This window comes from Curcuma longa, chromosome 13, assembly GCF_044706935.1.
Source record: "Curcuma longa cultivar G26 ecotype Majalengka, Jawa Barat chromosome 13, ITB_CL_G26_1.1, whole genome shotgun sequence".
In the NCBI taxonomy this organism is placed as follows: domain Eukaryota; kingdom Viridiplantae; phylum Streptophyta; class Magnoliopsida; order Zingiberales; family Zingiberaceae; genus Curcuma; species Curcuma longa.
In genome coordinates this window covers 7,348,947-7,369,707 of record NC_133873.1, presented here as the reverse complement: position 1 = coordinate 7,369,707, position 20,761 = coordinate 7,348,947, and the positions used below count along the sequence as shown (strand labels likewise).

The following is a 20,761-nucleotide window of genomic DNA, read 5'->3' as shown; positions in this document are numbered from 1 at the left end:
GAACATGATACGGATAATATTAATTAGTTACTGATATAATGCAGGAGTCATCATGCTTTTAAATTCTACGTGGGCTCTACGATGATGCGATAGTAAGAAGTGGAACGATTTTAAATTTGTCAAATGGATTAATCTATGGCAGAGTGGATTAATTCATCAAAAATTTATCATATATGGTAGGGCGAGACTGACCGACTTACCATTTTGGCGAATTAGGAAATCCTCAATCCAACCCAAGATAAGTTGTGGGTTAGGTGGATCAATTCACCAAAAAATAAAAAAATATTTAAAATATTTAAATTTGGATTGTGGTTCAGATGAGGTCAAATTAAAATTTTTAAATTTGGATTGCGATTTAGACAGATCAAATTCACTAACTAGTTAATTGGGTTTTCTATTTTAATTTTAATTTTAATTTTTTTTAAAAAAATAAATTTTTAATCCGCAGGTCAACTCCAAGTCCTCTATGGACCGATTCATATGGGTTGCGACTTAGGCGGCCATTTGAATTCACTTTAAAATGAATTGATAAAATTTCAACTTAATCCGTTAAATTATTTAACGGGAGCGACTCAATCGGACGAATTCCCACCTAAATTGACGACTTTAAACGACTTTCCTAGACAATGAAGATTCAAATTTTATTCATGACATGTTATACTTGACGAGTTTGAAAAATTTATAACGTTAGACCGTCTATTAAAATTCATTTGAATTTTTATTGATCATCTCTAAAATTAGCCGAGTCGTAAAACTTGCATATTTAAAAATAACTCCCGAGCTAACAGTAGAGGATTTTTATAATATGGGCAGGCTAAAAAAATGTGATAAAAAGTAAAAAAAAACTGGCTTCACCTTTGTCCATGATATTCGAATTAATCGTGATGTTTGGTCGTCAATCATGATATCTATCTTTCTTAATTTACTTTGATAGTTTATAAAAAAATTTTATCGGATCGGATCAATCACCTTCATGATTAATTGATTGAGTTAGATACCTGAAGTTAAAAAATAAATAAATTTAAGATTCTCCATTCAAGTAAACACAAAACAACCTCTATCACTTTTCAAATCAGGCTTTGCTTTGTTATTTGGAATTAAAGGGGGGCCAAAGTGCAATTAATCCTCTAAGTACGGAATCGTCAACAGCCAACCACGCAATCGTCGCGGGGGCCACCGCCACCTCTTCGGATGCGGCGACCGGGCCGCTGCCGATGACTTCTGATCGATCCGAAATATCTAAAAAAAAAATCAAAAAATCAAAAAAAAAAGTTGGCTGATCTGTCGATCGATCCTATAAAATCGATGGTTTTCCATAAACTTCCCGACACTTCATCGCTTTGAACAGATCTTTCTGCTGTTCCTGCTATGCTCTTCTTCTTCTTCTGCTGGTCAATCTTCTTGTTCTGTGAGATCATTTGCGGGCGATTCGAATTCTTTTAGGTAGATTCTGTTCCCTTTTCTGATACGAATCCGACAGAATTTGGTAAGGTTTGGTAGTTTGAAATGGACGTCTCGTGGAACCGCAACGCCAACGAATCTGCAGTCCGATCGCTCAGTGATTTGGTAGCGTTTTAGTATTATGAACGATCGTAGATTTGTCGTTCTTCTTCTGTAAAAATCGACAGATCTTGATTTGTTTTGTTTGTCGGATTCGTTCTTGAGGTTTCGGGATGGTAAAAATGTGATTTTTATGGCGGGCGGCTTAATGGCGGATGCAGGTGATGGAGTAGAGCGGAAGCCGCGGCGATGAAGAAGGCGGCGCGCATTCTCGGGGCGGCGTGGAGCGGGTCGTCGCAGGCGAAAAGGCGGAAGGCGGTGGAGGTTTCGGGGCCGCGGGTGGTCCGCATCTTTTGCGTCGACGACGACGCCACGGATTCGTCCGGCGACGAGGCGGAGAGGTACTGTCGCCGCGGGCGGCGGGTCGTGCACGAGGTCCGGTTGGAAGGCGAGGCGGAAGCCGGGAAGAGCAAGGCCGAGAAGGGCAGAGCTGCAACCGGGCCGAAAAGGCGGGCGGCGGCGGCGGCGGCGGCTAAGGAGGGCGGCGAGCCGAGGTTCCGCGGCGTCCGGCGTCGGCCGTGGGGGAAATACGCGGCGGAGATCAGGGATCCAAGGCGGGGTACCCGGCTGTGGCTCGGCACATGCGACACCGCCGAGGAGGCAGCGAGGAACTACGACCGCGCCGCCATCGAGTTGCGTGGCGCAGACGCCACCACCAACTTCCCCATCGAGTCCTACTCCTTTGCTCTGCCGCCACCGCGGCGTCGGAAACACTCAGACACCAACATCGCGTCCACCTCCGGCGCGTACGACTCCGGGGAGGAATCGCCTCCCGACGTCACATCTCCGACCTCTGTTCTCCATCGCTTCGCCGCATCCTCTTCCGCCACTGTACCGGAACAAAAGTTCAAACTCCCGGCCACGGACTTCCCGGCCATACCGCCGCCGTTGGACCTGCGCGAGTTCCTTCCTTTCAAAGAAGAGGAGGCCGTCTTCGACGGCCTGCTCGGCTTCGACATCCCGGAGCCGCGCGGTTTCTTCCACGACCACGACGAGCCGATCGACTTCGTGGAGGAGGACTTGGACGACGCCCTTCTCAGCTCAGGGCTCGAGGACTTCACCGCCGACGATCTTTCCGGTGATGTCAGCGACTATTTCGCTGTCGATCCTCTCGCCGACTGACTGATCCTTCACCTCTCTTCGCGCCGGAGAGCGATCAATTAGCTATTCTACTAAAATTATCCGCTTTTAATTATTATTATTATTATTTTATTTGTTATTAGTTATATTTTTTTATCGTTAGAAAAAATGTCTCCGAGTAAGCGAAGTAATGGATTCCGGCGAGTTTTTTAAGTATTTCTTGAAACGAATTAATGTAATATATATAAAAGTTTGATATTTTGCGCGACTCTCTCATATGCGACCGTGCGTGCCATGCCAATCCACCGTCCATCACGCGATCATGTACAGATCTGCCCGTCCAAATGTGGGAAAGCACAATGTTCCGCCCCTAACCCCCGCTGCTGCAGCCGCGCCGTCCGGCCACCGTCGGCCGTCGGCCCGAGCCCAATCGACGCGCCACTCGTCGATGCGTCCGTCGGCATCGGATTTCGACCGAATTGTGGTCAAAATCCGACGCAATTTGATCGAAAACACGGCCGGCAGTAGCGCGCTCCAATTTCTGGCCAAATCGCGATTGGATTCCGGTCAAATCGTGATCGGAGACCGGTCGAGGAAGGACCGCCGTCGCATGCCGATCTCCGATCACGATTTGGCCGGAATCCGACCGCGATTTGGCCGAAAACGGCGCGCGCCATTATCGACCACATTCCGGTCAAATTGCGTCGGATTCCGGCCACAATTCGATCGGAATCCGACGTCAGTCGAAGCGCCGGTAAGTGGCACGTCGATCGGGCCCGGACGGCACGACGAGGGCGGTGACAACGGCGATGGGTCGGCTGTGTCGCGCACGGAGTCGCGCAGCGCGAGTCGCGTAGAATATGGATTGTTCCGACAGAGTCGAGAAGTTGAAGTATGGATTCGACGTGTCTGTTCCAAAAGTGATTGCTTCTCCGGTAATGACCTAGCCGGTCGACGGCTACGAGCCCCATGTATCTCTGTTTTTCTTACAAGATTTTGTCCCGTCAGCTTCAACTAAATTATTGCGTTAATAGTTAATAAATATTATTATAGTATTATAGTAGTAATTAAATAGTCAAAATTATTTTAAAATAATTTTGATTAATTTAAAATAAATATAATAAAGTATATAATTTTGATCAAATTTATAAAAATATTTTGATATAATAATATTTTACATATAATAAATTTTAATTAAAATAAATAAATTAAAATTTCACATTTTAATTGCTATTGAATAACTATTGTAATAAAGAGATATATTTAATATAAAACATCTAATAGGGGATCTTTTAACGTCCATCGACTATTTACATAATTTAAAATTTAAAATGCCCTTTTTATTTTTGTTAAAAAAATTTCAATAGGAATGTGAGAAAGATGACAAGAAAGTGTCTACAAGGGTAAACATTTATTTTTTTATAAATAAAAATGCATAACTTTATACTAATTGGCATTTTAAATTAATTTTTTAATTAAATTTTAAAATACTAATTCTAAAAGAATTTACATAGAATAAAAACATTTTGCAAGAGTCCATTCGCATTCTCCCCATTAATAACATAAATAGTTTCCATATATTTTATTGTTAAAATATCCTTTGTCCATTAATAAGTGAGCAAAGGTTAAAATTTTAGTTTTAAAATAAGAGGCATTTTAATAGTAAAATAAAAACATTTTAAAATTATTATATTTGTTAATGGCTATTAATATCTCTTTTGATCATCTACCAGTTTGTGATTAGTAGAAGGGCATTAGGCAAAGGAGTCTCCTATTGCCTTTGGAGAAACAAACAAATTCTTTAATTATATAATATTATATAATCTAACTCAAAACTTAAGATTATTTATCAAAAACATCAATGAAGTATTTTTTCTTCAAAATATTAAAAATGTGTCTCCTATTGTATATTTGCATGTCTCTTTCATTCTTTCAATCTATAGTGTAATTTATAGAATTTTCATAAATTTGAATTAGTAAGATCAAATTCCTATTTTTATAAAATTAAAAAATATACACTAGTAGCTTTCTTCTATTAATTTATGAGGATATTTCACTTTGCCTCTTCAACTTTACTAAGTTTTTATTTCACCCTCCTAACTTTGACAAATTATATTGAGAAATATTTACCCTATGCCAATTTAACATTACTAAAGTGGTAAATTCTTAGACACCATACTCATACTGAATTTAAAGGTTGTGAATATCCAACAAAATAATAATAATAAAAGAAGTCATTTCAAAATTTACCTCTGCATCATCTGCAATTTGATGTCATTGCACTATTCAGTGTTCCCACAAATATATGATAAAAAGGATGGATCCCACATTTTGTATACCAAATAAATCCAAAAAGTGAGATGACTTCTGACATAGCATCTCAACTTCACTAGTTGTTCAAACGTCGCATGCATACGCTTGAGAAAAACACTTTATCTTTTACCACCATACCATGTCCTGAAGGGCAAAAAGAGAAATTCCCACAAATACATGAGAACTTTAGGTTTACGGTGTGATATAAAGTAAGGTCAACTGAATAAGACATTGTTCAATTCTACTGAATGTGTCATTTCTCAAAATTGTGCAAGATCTATATTCCATAGTATAAATTATAATTGTGAAACTTTTTGTGTTATCACAGGAATATAGTGTGTTTTGTTTATAAGATATTATCAATCCATGTGTGCAGGTGATGGTTGTCTAGTACATATTTATAGCAAATGGAGTATTTTTTGGTAAATGAAGGATTGTTACACTTTGGTTTGGACTCTAGGCCTCATGTGCACTAATGAAACCCGATTCGAACTCGATCTAGCATGACCAAGTAATGTCATTATCATGTCATATTGATGTTTGATCAGTGGTCTGTCTATACTTGCTATGTTGTGGGTTTCAATTTCACACTGTGATGAGAATCTAACCTCTTTTGAAGTGGAATTGCAAAGCTTTTCTGGCATAATCAAATTGCATCTCTGCAAAATAGAAAATCAGGGTTGAGGTGAGAAACCAGTTTTGCTTGGAAAGAAAGGCAATGTACTGAGAGGAGTATCTTGCATTTGCTTTGACTAACCATTTGTATTCTTGTGCAGTTATTATGCGAGCGCTCTTCGCTTAGTGCTTCACAAGTTTGCTCCAAGTATTTCATTTACTGCAAGCTGCTGAAGGCAGAATTAAAGGAGAGCCACCTTCAGCCAGATTAAGTATGGAGCAACTGCACAGCCTTGCTCAATGTTCATAGGATTTTTCAAAATCTACAATGAAAGTTATACCTTGAAGGGATCTAGCACTATAATTTGGGTAACAGGGAAACCTTGGATGCTAAATCAAGCAATTGATCCCCATACTAACCAGCTCTGACTGGAAGCAAGTCTACGAATCTGTCGAGTAGCCCAAACTGAGAGATATACTCAAGAAGATGAGTAACAGCAATTGTAGATGGGGTGGCACCATCTAAAACAGCGTAATTAAGCAGCTTGATTGCTTCCTCAACTTCACCTCTTCTGCAAAACCCTTGCAACAATACAGAATAAACACCAAAGTTTGCCTCAAATCCCCTTTCTCTCATCCTTTGGATTATACCTTTTGCTTCTTGCAGCTTCATCTTTTTACAGTAAAAATGAAGTATGCATGAATAAGTTATCGCATCAGGTTCGATCCCTCTATCTTCCATATGATCCAGCAAATTTTCAGCTTCCTGGAACCTCCCTACCTGACACATTCCGTTTATAAGAGCAGTGTATGTGACCACATCTGGTTGTACTAATTTAGCAATCATCTCTTTTTTCAGATGCACAGCCTGCTCTAGACATCCCATATTAATTAAACCGGAGATCATTGTATTGTAAGTAATGAGGTTTGGCCTTAGGCCCTGCTTCTGCATGTCAAGTAAGAAGCTATATGCATCCTTGATCCGTCCAACTTTACAAAATCCATCGATCAAGGTATTATAGGTAATTGTATCAGGATTGCATCCTCTCTGAATGATCTCGGCGAATAGTCTACTAGCTTCATCCACGTAACCTACTTTACAAAACCCGGATATCAGAGTATTATACCCAACAACATGATTTCCATACTCTTCATCTTGTAACGCGCGGAAAAACTGCAGTGCCTTTTCAAGTTTCCCTTCTTTACACAATCCATCTAACAAGGTGCAGTATGTAAACTCGTTAGGATCAATTCTTTGCTGTGACATATCGTCGAAGAGTCTCAATGCCTCTTCTACTCTCCCCTCTTTACAATATCCTCCTATCAATGCAGTGTATGTGACTACATTTGGAGCACAACCGAGTTGGACCATGCTTTGCAACATATTTTCAGCATCTTCAATCTGCCCAACCAAACATAACCCGTGAATCAAGATGGCGTATGTCGTAGCATCTGGACTAATTCCCATCTCTGACATTTCAATCAGCATCACTTTTGCATCTTCAATCTTCCTCTCCTTGCACAATCCACTGATAAAGCCATTGTACGACACCACATTTCCTTTAACTCCCAGCTTAACCATTCTAGAATACAGGGCGGCTGCAGCTCTCATTTCTCCTACTTTGCAAAGGCCGGCGAAGCTGCAATTGTATGCATCTGGACTGGGCACCAATCCAATGAGCAACATTTCGCGAATCAATATCAGACCCAACTCCCAAATCGAGGACTGAAAGGCAGAATCGATCAAAATGGAGTAGGTCCGATCGTTCGGCCTCGGTCCACCCTCCTGCATCCGCCGAAGAACTCCAAGAGCATCAAAAACCCGCCCTTTCCTGCAGTAAGCTTTGATCAAAGTGTTGCAAGAGATGACGTTAGGGGCGCAGGACCAGAAGCTGAACTGATCGAACACCTGTCGCACGAGGTCGAGGCGGCCGGACTCACAGTGGCAATTCATCAGTATGTTGAGGGTCACGACGTCCGGGGCCACGCCCGAGCGGCACATCGAGTTGTAGAGGTCGACGGCAGCTCCGAACCGGCGGAGGCTGGTAAATGAGGAGAGCACCAAGTTGAAATAGCGTGCCGGCGGGGGGTTGGAAGGGGGAGCGGCGGCGAGGAGCGCGGCGGCGTCATCGACCATCCCGGAACGGATTAGGGACTTGACGCGGAGTTCCGTGGGGAGAGGAGGGAAAGGAGGAGGCTTTGCAGTGGCAGCGGGCGCCGGAAGGACCAAGCAACGTACGGCGGAGGAGATGATCGGGAACGTGGCCGGCGTAATCCTGCGCCGCCATGGCGCGCGCATTAGGTTTCGAAGGAGAGACGAAAAAGGAGGAGTTTTTAAGGGAGAGGGAATTGGGGGGAATAAATTAGGGTTCGAATTCGATCCGGCCGGACCAAAATTGAGCATGGACGAGAAGATTTGAGTCTCCCTTTATAAAGAAAGGCATTAGGCATAGAAAGAAAGGGAGGAGATTATAAGTGCAAATTATGCCCTAGATCAAATAGTCAAAATGAGAAATCTTAGTACAAATTTATCGATCGATTACTATCGAAACGAATATGAAGAAAGGTTTTTATCGATTGGAGATGCATACATATTCTCTATAATCTGTTAGAATCCATTGTCTTCTAGGAAAGTCATTATTCTTAATTTGATTAACTTATTGAACTTAATTAGTAGATTTAGAGAATGCAAGTCACATAACTTCAAAAAGATGAAGTTAGTCTCATTAACTATCTTTGAGGGTGATCGGTTCAGTTCCATAGAAGTTTTTTACTGCCCACCAGGGTAACGGTCAGCCCAGACGCCCAGCGTCCTTTGATTGCGCTCCCCATTTGAAGAAAAATTCCTATAAATACGTCGTAGTTGGGAATCGAACTGCGGGTGCCTAGGTAACAATCTAGATGTCCTACTGCAGCACTATGCCCCGGGGATAACAACATTTTATTATAAAAAAATGATAAATCCTAGTTAGCCTCATTGACTATCTCTGAGGGTGACCAGTCCGCCTTCACAGAAGTTTCCCATTGGCCACTAGGGTAAATCGAGAAGTGCACGTAGCAACCAGCCCAGACATAAAAAAATTGTAATGGGTAAACTTTTTATAGTGACCGACCCTACCACCGAAACGGTCTCATATCAAAAAACCCCCTAAGGGATTTTTTGGAGGCACGGTACCACTATGTTGATAAGAACATACTGCCTCAACAGCACCTCAGCCAACAAATACATGTTGCTAAGAATTGAATCACACAGTACCTTAGTCAACAAATACATGTTGCTAAGAGTATTCGAATTCGAAACCTCAAGCAACACATGTTTCCATACTTACCACTTAGGATAAGACATTTCAACCAACGACATTTTATTATTAAAAAAATGATAATCCTAGTTAGTCGCATTGACTCAATCCCTGGGGGTGATCGGCCTGGTCCCACGGAAGTTTCCTATCGGCCACCAAGGTAAATTAGGAAGCGCACGCAGCGGCCAACCCAGATGTCCAGCATCCTTTGATTGCGATCCTCATTTGGAGGAAAATTCCTACAAATACGCTGTAGTTGGGGATCGAACCACGGGTGCCTAGATGACAACCTGGATGTCCTACCGTGGCATCATGACCCCGGGGACAACGACATTTTATTATAAAAAAATGATAAATCCCAGTCAGTCTCATGGACTCAATCCCTAGGGGTGGCCGGCCCGGTCCTACGGAAGTTTCCCACCGACCACCAGGGTAAATCGGGAAGCGCATACGGCGGCCAATCCAGATGCCCAGCATCCTTTGATTGCGTTCTCCATTTGGAAGAAAATTCTCAACGACATTTTATTATAGCAATTACATATCATAGCTCTTGTATATAATATGGATATTTTATTTGTGATCAATATTAATTAATATAAATCAAGGATAATAATTATTATAATATAAATAATTTATTTATAATAAATATTGATTAATATTATATTAGAGTAACTATGTGTAATTATATAATAATTACTGAATTATAACGATTTTAATTAGGTAGTAGTTATGATTTTATATTTATAATAGTGATATTAAAAATAAAAATAATTTTGAAAATTAAAATACGTTAAAGTGGATTGGATGCTTCGTTGATAATAAAATATAAATTTAAACAAATTTGATATTACTTTTATTTTTAAAAAATCAAAATTATAATTTGTTTCTATCATTGGTCACGAACTCCTGCAAATTTCCAACGGCCAAGATTTTGCATGCAGAGTCTCGCCATCTCCCTTGTCGCCGGAGCTCAAAATGGGGGATCCAGGTAGGGGCCATGCAGCCAGCCGGCGGCGATGATCCGGTGGGCGGTCTCCGTCATGTGGATCCCGTCCCAGCTCACGTGCGTGGTCGGATCGGGGCACACGCTCGAGCCATTCTGATCGCACTTCGCCTGCATATTGAAGTTGTACTGGCCGGTTCCCGGCGCCCCGCAGCAAGTCCTCAAAGCTCCGTCTCTGAATCCTGCAGAAGACCGAAGCATGCAGTCGCCGATTAGTCCTTTTAGTTCGTCGTCTGTTTCGGGCCTTTGATCGGCGATTCATGCTCACCGTATTTGAGGGGATTGACGGCGAAGTCGAAGACCTGGGAGTAGAGGTCGGCGTAGCGGATGGAGATGGCCGGGTACTTCCGCCGGAGATGGTCGAGCTGGCGGCGGAGCAGCATGTTGTGGTACCAGGTCAAGGCGTTGTGCCGGCGCATGCAGCCGGTCCGGGGGCCGTAGTCGTCGGGGTCGGAGGTGTTGTAGAGCGTCAGGTACAGCGGGAAGCAGCCCACCGGAAGCAGCGCCGGCACGATGAGGTCGACGGCGCCGAGGCCGATCAATCTCTGTAGTCATCATGATCATTTTGATATTATGAACTGAGTAGAAATCGAAGGATCTTCCAGTTCGAGTCCGATTTACCTCGATGCCCTCTCCGATTGCGGCGGCGACCGACGGCGCGAAGGTGCTCACCTCGGCGATCGTCCGGCTGGCGAAGAGGCCCGTGCTGTAGTCGTTGCCGCCGAACTCGCCGACCACCAGCAGCGACCTGCTCAAGAAATCCTTGCAATCTGCGTCAAAAAAGGAAGCTTTTTACGGCGAATTCGTGGACGACGGCGGCGGCCTAATTTTGGGAATCGGGGAGAGAAGTCGCGACCTTGCGGCGCGCCGCAGATGGAGGGGAGCAGGTTCTCGAAGCGGTCGATCTGCTCGTGGATGGAGGCGTTCACCCAGAGCCCCTTGCTGAGGTTGCGCTCGTGGAAGAAGGCGAACGGGAGGGTGGTGGCGGCGATGAAGGCGAAGTTGGCGCCCTGGTCGAAGCTGGCGTTGGCGGCGGTGTTCGGAGGCAGGTGAGGCAGCCCGATGCCCTCGGCTACAATGGATCGAACCAGAGATCAAAAAAGGAGCAACCTTTGAGAAACTTGGAGCAAGATACACTCCGATACCGATGAAATCGATGATGAGGCGGCCGTCGGAGCAGCGACCCGTGGCTTTCCCGAAGTAGGTCATGCCGTAGGGGAGGCCGGCGATGACGACGTTGCCGGTGTCGGAGAGGGAGTCGCCGAAGTTGAAGAGGGCGTTGTAGCGCTGGGAGCGGGAGAGCTGGAGCAACGACAAGAAGACAAGGAAGAAGAAGAAGAGAAGGCTGAAAAGCTTCATCTTCATGGTAAGGAAGAAGCAGTTCCTTTGCTCTGTTCTACTTCATGGCTGCACCACTCTGTTTATATTCCTTTTTTTTCTCTTTTAATTTATTTTAGAAAACAATTTTAAAAAATAGTTTTTTAACAAATAAATCAAAGGAAAATAATAAATAATTTTAGGAAAAATGTCACCTTCGTGTGTTAAGTTAAGTTGGATGTATCACACCTTTCAGGTCTGGTGGCAAAAGGTTGAGGTATCTTAGAAAGAGGGCAATATAGAATTTCGAACTCGTAACTTCTAGATTACACGACATCAATTTTACCATTACATAAGACTCCTCCTTCCATGTTTTAAGACTATACGATAACTATTTTATTTGATATCATTTGAGAGAAGTCGAGTAGGACCGAGCGAGATGGAAGGGGTTCGATCGAGTTGCAAGTAGCTTAGACGAAGTAAGTTGGGTTGGGCAAGGAACTCAACTTAGGTAGCATGGTCAAGCTTAGACTTGGAAAGGAGTAGACAAGTAGGAAGGAGGCTCGAAGGCTTCGAGGCTAAAGAAGTGAGCTAGTTGATATTGCGAGGTGGACCTAGATGTGAACTAAGGTAGAGACCGACAAGTTATTGCTTAAAAATCACTTGGAACTATCGAGAGTTATAATATCGATTCCTTCGACAAAAAGTGGAATCTGTCACTCTAATGATCTCATACGATCGATCTCATGACCATCTGTGAGGAGGTAAATCGGAAAGTTACAATTGACCACTACGGAGGAGGGCTATAGTACCGATTCCTATCGACTATTTGAGTCGACCTCAATTGATTGAATCATAGGGAGCCTACACAAGGTCAAATGGGTTTCGAGCGAGGTGAACTTGGGTTGGACGAGATGGCCTAGGTTATTGAGGAAGGATGGATGAAGGTTTAAAGATTCGAAGACGAAGAAAGAGCGAACAAGCTGATTTGAAAGTGAGTTAAGTGGGACTAGATGCGAACTAAGGTGGAGATGGATGGAAATTTAGAGTTTAGGAGTAACAATAATGACTCGTTTAACCATATCGCGAGCTTTCTCGAGGTCCACCTTTAGCAAAACTAACTCATACCCCCCTTTGAATCTATACCAATTCAACGTTGTCATGTAACTAATACCAAACTAAACATTTTGAAATTGTTCTAATTTTATCGGATGTCTTTAAAGAAACATACAACAAACGAACTAATCGATCGACATATTGATACTGTTTCTTAGAAGGCAAGTCAAGTTTTAAAGCGACTTGTCATGCAAATGCAAGAAACATTGCTAGTTGTTGGAGTGCAACATCACAACAACACCACCAAATCTTTCTAAATGAGGTAGGTATATGATTAGTTAATTTTAATGGATGTTTAATTCGACATTAAAAAGATCGTAATCGAAACAACTAAATTGAAGATGAATTCTAGATCGACATTCAAAGATTTCGATACAATTGATATAATCTCGAGGTCATGGAAGTCAAGTTGTACATTGTGATAGTCTAAAGATTGTGTGAGGATTTCTCGAAAGGTAGTCCTTGAGAATTAGTTCTACTCTTCTCGACTTTATTCTCTTTGATTCCATCTCAACAACTTGTTGTTGGGACCATGTATGAGTTATGAGGCTTTACGAGTTACGATCTACGATTGCTTCTCTTCTTCATTATCCTCGTGGGAAAAGGTTCCATCTCCCCTTAGCCAACGGTGTTCACTTGACGATAAGGAAATGCTTTTATTTTTTAGCGACAAAGAGACGACAATGCACGCGCAACCAATTTGACTACGAAGTAGCGAAAGGGGTAGAGGGGAGCTTTAATAGTTGGATGATAAAGATCGCGACTCGGAGTAGGTAAGGATAGCTAGAGAAAGCTAGGCAAAAATGCTAAGGAGGAGGTTAAAAATGCAAGTGAAGCGTTTAAGAGTTTTCATAGCGATATCCCTTGGTTCGAGATTAAACCTAATCTTAGCCCGACCACTCTATGACTAACTCTTAGCTTGAACATAAGATGATCTTCGTCATGCCCTCTTTTTAAGTCGAAGTATTTTGAGAACATGACTCGACTTGATTCAAACTCGTATATATCGACAAAATCTCCTTTGAATCTAACTTAGACACCACTAAACCAAGCATCTCCCAACCTCTTAACTCTTAAAAGTTAATCGATCGATGCATAAATAGTAAGGTATCAACCATAGTGTAATTAGTATTGTTTGGACATTCTCTATGACACTACTTCAAACTTGTAATTTACATGGTATCTAGATTTCGCCTGATTAATCTTGGAAGTAAACGATCTTCTCTCTTGATTCGTCTACTGAATAAATTCGGAATACAACTTATACACACTTAGAAACATACCTATCAAAACTAGGGGAGAATAGTAAGTAACACTAGCAATTAAGAGACGACAAACTTCTATATCATCCTTTTTGCTCAATTCGAGCTTCAATGATTCATCGTCAACTTGTGGGAGAAAGGTGAGGTAGTGAAAGGGCGGTGAAACAACGACTCATGAACTATCATCGACATGCAAGTAGACAATCGACTAGATCACTATTGCAAATGATTACTTTGACATTTTTAAAGTCACTATTTCGATCTGAGAAATCTCACTGCGATGATGCAATGATAGAAATTCCCTGCAATATAGGGTGATGACATCTCTTTCTTTTCATGACGTAGTCGATTTTGTGAAAAATAACACATGTCAAAGGACTCACTGAGAGTTACCCAATGAGATCCCTCCGATGTCTAAATCATCATGGAACTCCAAAAACATATACTAAAAAGATGAAATAGAATAAAGAACAGAGTAAAAATAGATAATAGTAGATGAGATTAGTTGATGACACCCTCTTATAGAATTCTCTCCCTCTACCTTATACAGTGAGAGAAGCACAAGGGACACAACTCTTTAGAGGGTACCCTTGTAACTACCATATTCTTCATATTGATAACCGTTGTGTCTCTTCATATGCTAGGAGGTCGGGAGGTCTACTACTCAAGATGTTGGCAAGTTGAGAGGTCAATAGGTTAGATCGACTCGACTAGTCAAAGACTATTGACATGCCCCATGTAGTCTATATTGACCCAGTATTGGATCATGCCACACACACCTATGTTGACCGGATACTACCACATGACTCCTATCGTCTCCATCGCATCCGAATTGTATGAGAATCAAGACGTTGTCCATCATCTACGAGATGCAACAATTCTTCATCCTAAAATCAAGCAAAATGACTTCTTTTTTGCCCCTCTCATCTCCTAAATTTCATTGCTCACCGTTGGCACGCGAGCTCGATAGCCTCTTGCTCACGGTCTTTTCTTTTCTTCTTCCCATAATAAATCTTTATCTTCTATTATCCTTCAGCAAAAGATGGAATTCGTCATCCCAACGGCCTCACATGGTTAGCCTCACTTCATCGATCATCTGTAAGAAGGTAAATCGAGAAGCTACAGTTAGTCACAACGGAGAAAGGCATTGTCTTGGTTTTGTCGAGATTCGACCTCTTGCCCACTTCGTCATAATCTTGAATTTGTAAAAGGTTGCTCCTTCCTCCTTCAACCTCCAATCAATTATCGATTATATTCCATCCAAGTCCAATCTCACCCTCATGGTGTTTACCAGGGGGGATGGAGGGGGAGGTGTTGGCTTGCCTTGGCAGTAGTGTGAAGAGCAGCCAATCATCTTCACCACCTTGTCGAACGCTGTGCTGTCGTTGTCGCAGCAATTATAACCCTTTTCCCCCCCTCCCCTGCTTGCTTGCCTGCCTGCCTTCAATGTTTACAGCGAGAGAGTGAGATCTGCACCATCCCATCTGGTTCCTCATGGTGAAACAAAACTCACCGAAAGGAAAGCCAATGGCGATGGTAAATCAGAAGAAAGCTGCCTTCTCTTTTGCCAAAGTCACTGCGAACAGCAGCAGTAGCAGCAGGCAGTAAAGAGAAGAGAGAGAGATGGATAATGGAGGAGGAGGAGGAGGAAGAGAGGAGGAAGGAGAGCGAGCACTGAGAAGTTTGGGGGATGATGATGAGGGTTGTTGCCTTGGGAGATGGGTCGAGAGGTGAGGTTGATCTCTGAGCCCCTTCTGCTCCATCTCTCGTCTCTCTGTCCAAGACACGGCTGCCATGGACGACAGCTTGGGTGCTTCTTTCAAATTGTAGGCTAAGGACCACTTGAACTCCCACTCCGTCGTCTTCTGTTCTGTTCTGTGCTCTCCTAGACGCCAGTCCTGACCTCCGCACCTCGGTTGAGGTACGAGCGGGTGGGTTGGTGATGGGATTGTGCGGCTTGGATGGCCAAGGAGTTTGCAGGCGGGAGGAGGAAGAAGAGGAGAGCAGGCATCGTCCGTCGGTTCTGCGGGCGCAGGGGAGGTGAACGGGCGGGGAAAGCTGGAACAGGGAAGGAGGAAGAAGGGGAGGGATCTGGATCCGAGGAGAGCTCTGTATCTTCCGATTCCGGAGGAAGAAGGAGAAAACGGAGGAGGAGGAGGAGAGGCAGGGGAGGGACGAGAAGAAGAAGAGCAGGGCTTCCAAAGCGCTTCCTTTTTCTCAGCTTCTGCAACGGCTTCGTCGTCGGAGTATGCCCGGCGGCTACCGGAGCGGACAGGAGATGGTGGTCACGGTCTCGGCGGCTACGGACAGTCGCTCTCTTTCCTACACCATCAGGCGCCGCCGCCGCCGCCGCTGCAGGAGGCGGCGGCGGCGGCGGAGGGGCAGACGAGGTCGAGGTACGGAGGGCGGGGGAGGGGGGCGTCGGCGGTGGGGGAGATCGTGGAGGTGCAAGGCGGGCACATTATGCGCGCCACTGGGCGGAAGGACCGGCACAGCAAGGTGTGCACCGCCAAGGGTCCCCGCGACCGCCGAGTTCGCCTCGCCGCCCACACCGCCATCCAGTTCTACGACGTCCAGGACCGCCTTGGTTGCGACCGGCCCAGCAAGGCCGTCGACTGGCTGATACAGAACGCCAAGGCCGCCATCGACGAGCTCGACGAGCTGCCGCCATGGAGCCCGACCGCCACCGTCGCCGCCGCCGCCTCCCGCGCCTCTCGCTTCCCCCTCCTTCTTCCGATCACCCCGCCGTCAGCGAGTCAAGCAAGAAACAGGTTGTCGTAGCCGACCCGGTCGGCGCTGCTACTGCTTTTAACTTCGACGGCGGCGGCAATGCAAGCACCAGTTTCCTTCCGCCTTCCATGGACACCGACTCCATTGCCGATACCATCAAATCTTTCTTCCCGTTAGCTGCTACTCCCGCCGCCACCTCGCCCTCTTCCACCCCTTCCACCAGATTCCAATCCTACTCGCCGAACCAAGTCAAAGACCTCCGCCTCTCCCTGCAATCCTTCCAAGATCCAATCTTTCACAACCCAGAACCCGTCCACCACCACCACGGCCAATTCCACCAGAGCCCAGCCACCCCCACTCACTTCCCTGCCACCCCCCAACTCGCCTTCGACGCCTCCGCCGGTTGGGCCGCCGAACAGAGCCAGCGCATCGTTCCGTGGAACGTGGTGGATCCTGCCACCCCCGGCGGCGGAGGCGGAGGCGGAGGCTACTTTCTCAGCTTTCCACCACCGCAGGCGGTGCCGCTGCACTCCGTGCTGGGCCAAAGCCCTGCCTTTTCTCAGAGGGGACCCCTTCAGTCCAGTAACGCCCCCGTTGCCCGTGCCTGGGCCGACCCTGCCGACACCGCCACCGCCAGTCACCGGATACTACCTCCGTTCTATCCGTCGATGTCCTCGATCGGATTCGCTTCCGGCGTCGGCTTCTCAGGGTTCCGGATCCCTGCCCGGTTCCAGGGCGAAGAGGAGCACGACGGCATCAACGACAAGCCGCCCTCTGCTTCTCGCAACTGACAGACCCAAAGAAGAAGAACAAAAATACGATCAACACCTCCTCCTCATTCCTTACTCCACGCCACCATTCCAATGGAGGAGGATGCGATGGAACGTGGAAAACCTCTCTTCTTCTCTGTCAAATCGAGCTTCCAGCTCCTGCCTTGGTATTAGTAGTAGTAGTACTAGTTTCTGTTCTTGTCATTGCTGCGTCTGTTCCTTGCTGCTTCTTCAAGGTTTTGGCTTCCGCCATTGGAGAACTGTTTACATTCGGAGATGTTATTGTGACATTTCAGTAATAAAATCAGTGCTTCCCTTTGAAACCACAGATTCAACTGTCTTTCTTGTCGTGCCTTTTAATGATTGCACAGCTCGAACTTGGTTGAAGATTCTGATGGGTGTCTCTCTCTGTCTTGGAACAGCACAGCTCTCTGGTTCGCCATGGCCATCAAAGCAAAGTGGCTCCTTTGTTTTTTTTGTTGATTTTTGAACTGTTAGTTTCAGCTGGAGTTGCCCTAACATTGCTTCATCTTCATCTTCATCTGGTTGAAATTTGCAGTGGGCCTCTTTGTCTCAGTTCTTGTGATGCTCTAGCTTGCTGCTGCTGCTTGAGTGGGAGAAGAACATTTAATATTCCTCTCTTTTTTTATGTTTCCAAGTATAATCAAGTCTTAGTGGTAAAGTATTTGATCACAACGTATATTGATCTCGTTGATTCGATTACGAATATTAAAAAAATAATTTTTTAAAATATATTGATTCCGTAGAATACCAAGGAATAAGCAATCAAATTCGTCGTTTGAGAAAAAAAAGAATAGCATGGCTGAATTATTATCGATCAAAAACTATTAAATAACAACTTAAATAAGTGTTTAAATACACTCAAATCCTAAATTTGCTTAACCTTAAAACTAAATTTATTCTAGGCAATTAAAAAGGTCTTAAACGATGTTTTTTGAGCTTGAAAATAGGTCGTTATAGATTTCACTCGGTAATCAATTGAAGTAGATCTTTGAATGAACTCCGATTTAGTATGTAAAATGCCCTGTCATTTATTCTGAGTCAAAAATTATGATCTCTAGAAAGATTGTTATGTTGTCTCTCTTCCGTATTAGTATTTAATGGAACAAATAGGAGGATCAAAATTCGAATCCAAATAGAGACGAATATTATAGAAATAGGTCTTTAAATATGTATAAATTGTACTTGGAAGTATCAAAATAGGTGAACTAGAAAGAAAGATCGTCTACCTTCAAGATAGTGGGACGAAACTTGGACATCTGAATTATAAAAAAAATAACAGAATCAAGTCTTGCTAAGTGTAACAGCGGAAGTCTTCATCTTCAATAAGCTAATGTTGAACTCTTCATGGTCCTTGTTGAACTTGGGGCAAGTTGACAAGTAGCTCATTTGTCCTCGGGGCATAGTTGAGAAGAAGATTTCTTCATGGTCCTTGTTGAGTCCCACTTGGGGCAAGTTGACAAGTAGCTCGTTCGAATGCACTTGTGGAGCCACGTGATGGCCTACCCGGGTCGTAGCTCGAGGGCCTGATGTCAACAACATTGAGGAGCTATTGGATTGGGACATGAGAAAGGAAAAAATGAGAGAGAGAGAGGAAAATAGCCTGGGAAGAAAAGAAAGGTAGCTCGGAGACTTTTGTTTCCAATCAGTCTGAGGATATAAGATTTCTGATTCCACCATTGATATGGTCGATCTAGGGCTCATGGTGTTGGATTTTATTTCTTCATTCAATGAACTTATATGTTATTTTGTAACACATGAACTTGTCATTACAGACAAATTCAATAAAGTGATCCAATGGATGTAATCATTATGTGTTTGGTTTATTCGATGTGAATTTTATGTCTACAAAATCGTTAATCAATTTTTCATTATTATTAATGGGTTGATAATGGATTTGGATTCTGAGACTATATATATATATGGGTTGTGGTCCTCGTAGAGTTAAGTTAATCACAATTGACTCTTCTTTCTTTCATTCAGAGAGGAGAATACAGTTGTTGCCATCCTAACTCCTATGGGAGATCAAGCTCGTTGTTTCGATGGCTTCTTCCTATATAAATCTCGCTTCAGGTCAGAATTTATAGCTCATATATTTTTCACAAATTACTATATATTAATGACAAGATCTTATGATTAAAATTATTTGATTCTTTACGATTCATATGCGGTTGTGCAATTCTTGCTTACAAAATTCCTTGAGGCTATGGCCGAGAAAGATTATAAGTTTGGACGAGGTGTTGGGACCTCCAAGAGGCTTAGGCCAAGGTGTGAGGAGGTTTGGGAAACCTCGGTTGAGGCCCGAAAATGAGCCCCAAAGTCGAGTAAGAGCTAGGTTAGGTTCTTTGCTCTTATGTCTTTGGTCCTACTTATAGACATTGAGTTATGTACATTTTACATCGCATGATGATAGATGATAGTGGGAGTTTTGATGTGTAGTTCGACAACATGTCGACTCTTTTCTAGTATCGTCTCCTTATTTTCTTCCTTCATTATTTCTAAGTTTATGTTTTATTAGGTTGCTTAACATAAAAATGACCTACAATACCATTTGTATAGTAGGTGTAAGACTAATTGTATTTTTGTGTTAAAGATTAAAATCAAACCTTATACGATCCTCGTAGAGTAGAACGAACAAGGAGAAGAGAATCAAAGGATCAACACGGACAAGGTCAATCTTCCCCCACATACCATTGCCTTGCGGCCTTGGCTTACTAGGACTTTCCTGCTTTACCGACTATTGATTTTTGTCTATGATTCTTACTACAAAGCTAATAGGATTTGAGTCCTCAAATAGTAGTTTGGGAACATGGAGGTTTCCATCCCTTCTCTTGAATTACATCTTGAGAGAGGTATCGAGTTATCCTCGTTGGTTCAACAAGGACTAGAATAGTTTCCGAAGCCTCCTTCAAGGCAATAGACGATAGTCGATCACCGGACTACAACTCTCATACGGCAAAAAACACCTAGAGGAAGAACACTCCTAGAGCTCCAATGAAGGGCAAGACATCAAGACTCATCCTTTCATACTTCCTCCCTATGGTACATCATATGGTGGGGGAGGGGACATATAGAAAGTAAATCAAAAGAGCTAGATAGACTTGCTCGATCGATCAATGAATACTCGTATGAGCTCGAGAAATCCTCACATGTGTTGGAACTTTGACGACCTCACAAGAGGTAAATCTTTTCAACTCTAGCACACAACTAATTGTGTGACATTGAACAAATTTTAAGATGGCCAAACGATGTGCTAAAGGACTTTGCTTCGGCTACGAAGATTAGGGTGTGCCTCTATACTTCTCGATTGTCCCGATGAATAAGGTGTGACTATAAGGCTTGAGGATCTACTCAAGGGTCCATATATTGCTATATATTGAAGGTAAAATGATGTTGTACTAGGAATTTCATGGTCAAATAGGTTGCGCCTCTTCCTCGTGTTTTTTTTTACACAATTCACGAAACAAAGAAGACAAGTGAAGTTGAAAGGGAACTAATAATAGCCATAGTCGCCATCTTTAGGGGATGAACAAAAATTGGTTCATCAAATGACAACTTACTTGCAAAGAATAACCACCTACTCTAAGACTTAAGCAAATTATCATCAATCAAAGACTCATCAAAGAAAGAAGTTAAGGAACTTGACGAGAAGACAAATCGGCAAGCATGATCACA

At 43.5% G+C, this 20,761-nt stretch overlaps 4 protein-coding genes across 4 annotated transcripts; 2 read left to right on the top strand and 2 right to left on the bottom strand.

Moving 5' to 3' along the window:
* Positions 1–1,749: 1,749 nt before the first annotated feature.
* LOC141844517 (ethylene-responsive transcription factor CRF1-like) lies at positions 1,750–2,802 on the top strand. Its single transcript, XM_074732552.1, has one exon. The coding sequence runs from the start codon at positions 1,750–1,752 to the stop codon at positions 2,680–2,682; it is 933 nt and encodes a 310-aa protein (XP_074588653.1). The 3' UTR covers positions 2,683–2,802.
* Positions 2,803–4,866: 2,064 nt separating this feature from the next.
* LOC141844535 (uncharacterized) lies at positions 4,867–7,948 on the bottom strand. The gene is made up of 3 exons (XM_074732565.1): positions 5,711–7,948; positions 5,562–5,612; positions 4,867–5,097 (listed from the first exon to the last, which is right to left on the bottom strand). Exon 1 carries the CDS (start codon positions 7,865–7,867, stop codon positions 5,984–5,986), a length of 1,884 nt encoding a protein of 627 aa, XP_074588666.1. The 5' UTR covers positions 7,868–7,948; the 3' UTR covers positions 4,867–5,097; positions 5,562–5,612; positions 5,711–5,983.
* Positions 7,949–9,768: 1,820 nt separating this feature from the next.
* On the bottom strand, positions 9,769–11,250 carry LOC141844320 (GDSL esterase/lipase At5g45910-like). Its single transcript, XM_074732357.1, has 5 exons — positions 11,016–11,250; positions 10,727–10,942; positions 10,492–10,640; positions 10,139–10,415; positions 9,769–10,052 (listed from the first exon to the last, which is right to left on the bottom strand). Exons 1-5 carry the CDS (start codon positions 11,233–11,235, stop codon positions 9,838–9,840), a joined length of 1,077 nt encoding a protein of 358 aa, XP_074588458.1. The 5' UTR covers positions 11,236–11,250; the 3' UTR covers positions 9,769–9,837.
* A 3,842-nt stretch (positions 11,251–15,092) lies between these two features.
* LOC141843971 (transcription factor PCF5-like) lies at positions 15,093–17,386 on the top strand. Its single transcript, XM_074731977.1, is given in 3 exon segments — positions 15,093–15,169; positions 15,536–16,287; positions 16,290–17,386. Coding segments are annotated over 3 exon segments (1,626 nt in total). The 3' UTR covers positions 17,087–17,386.
* Positions 17,387–20,761: the final 3,375 nt, after the last annotated feature.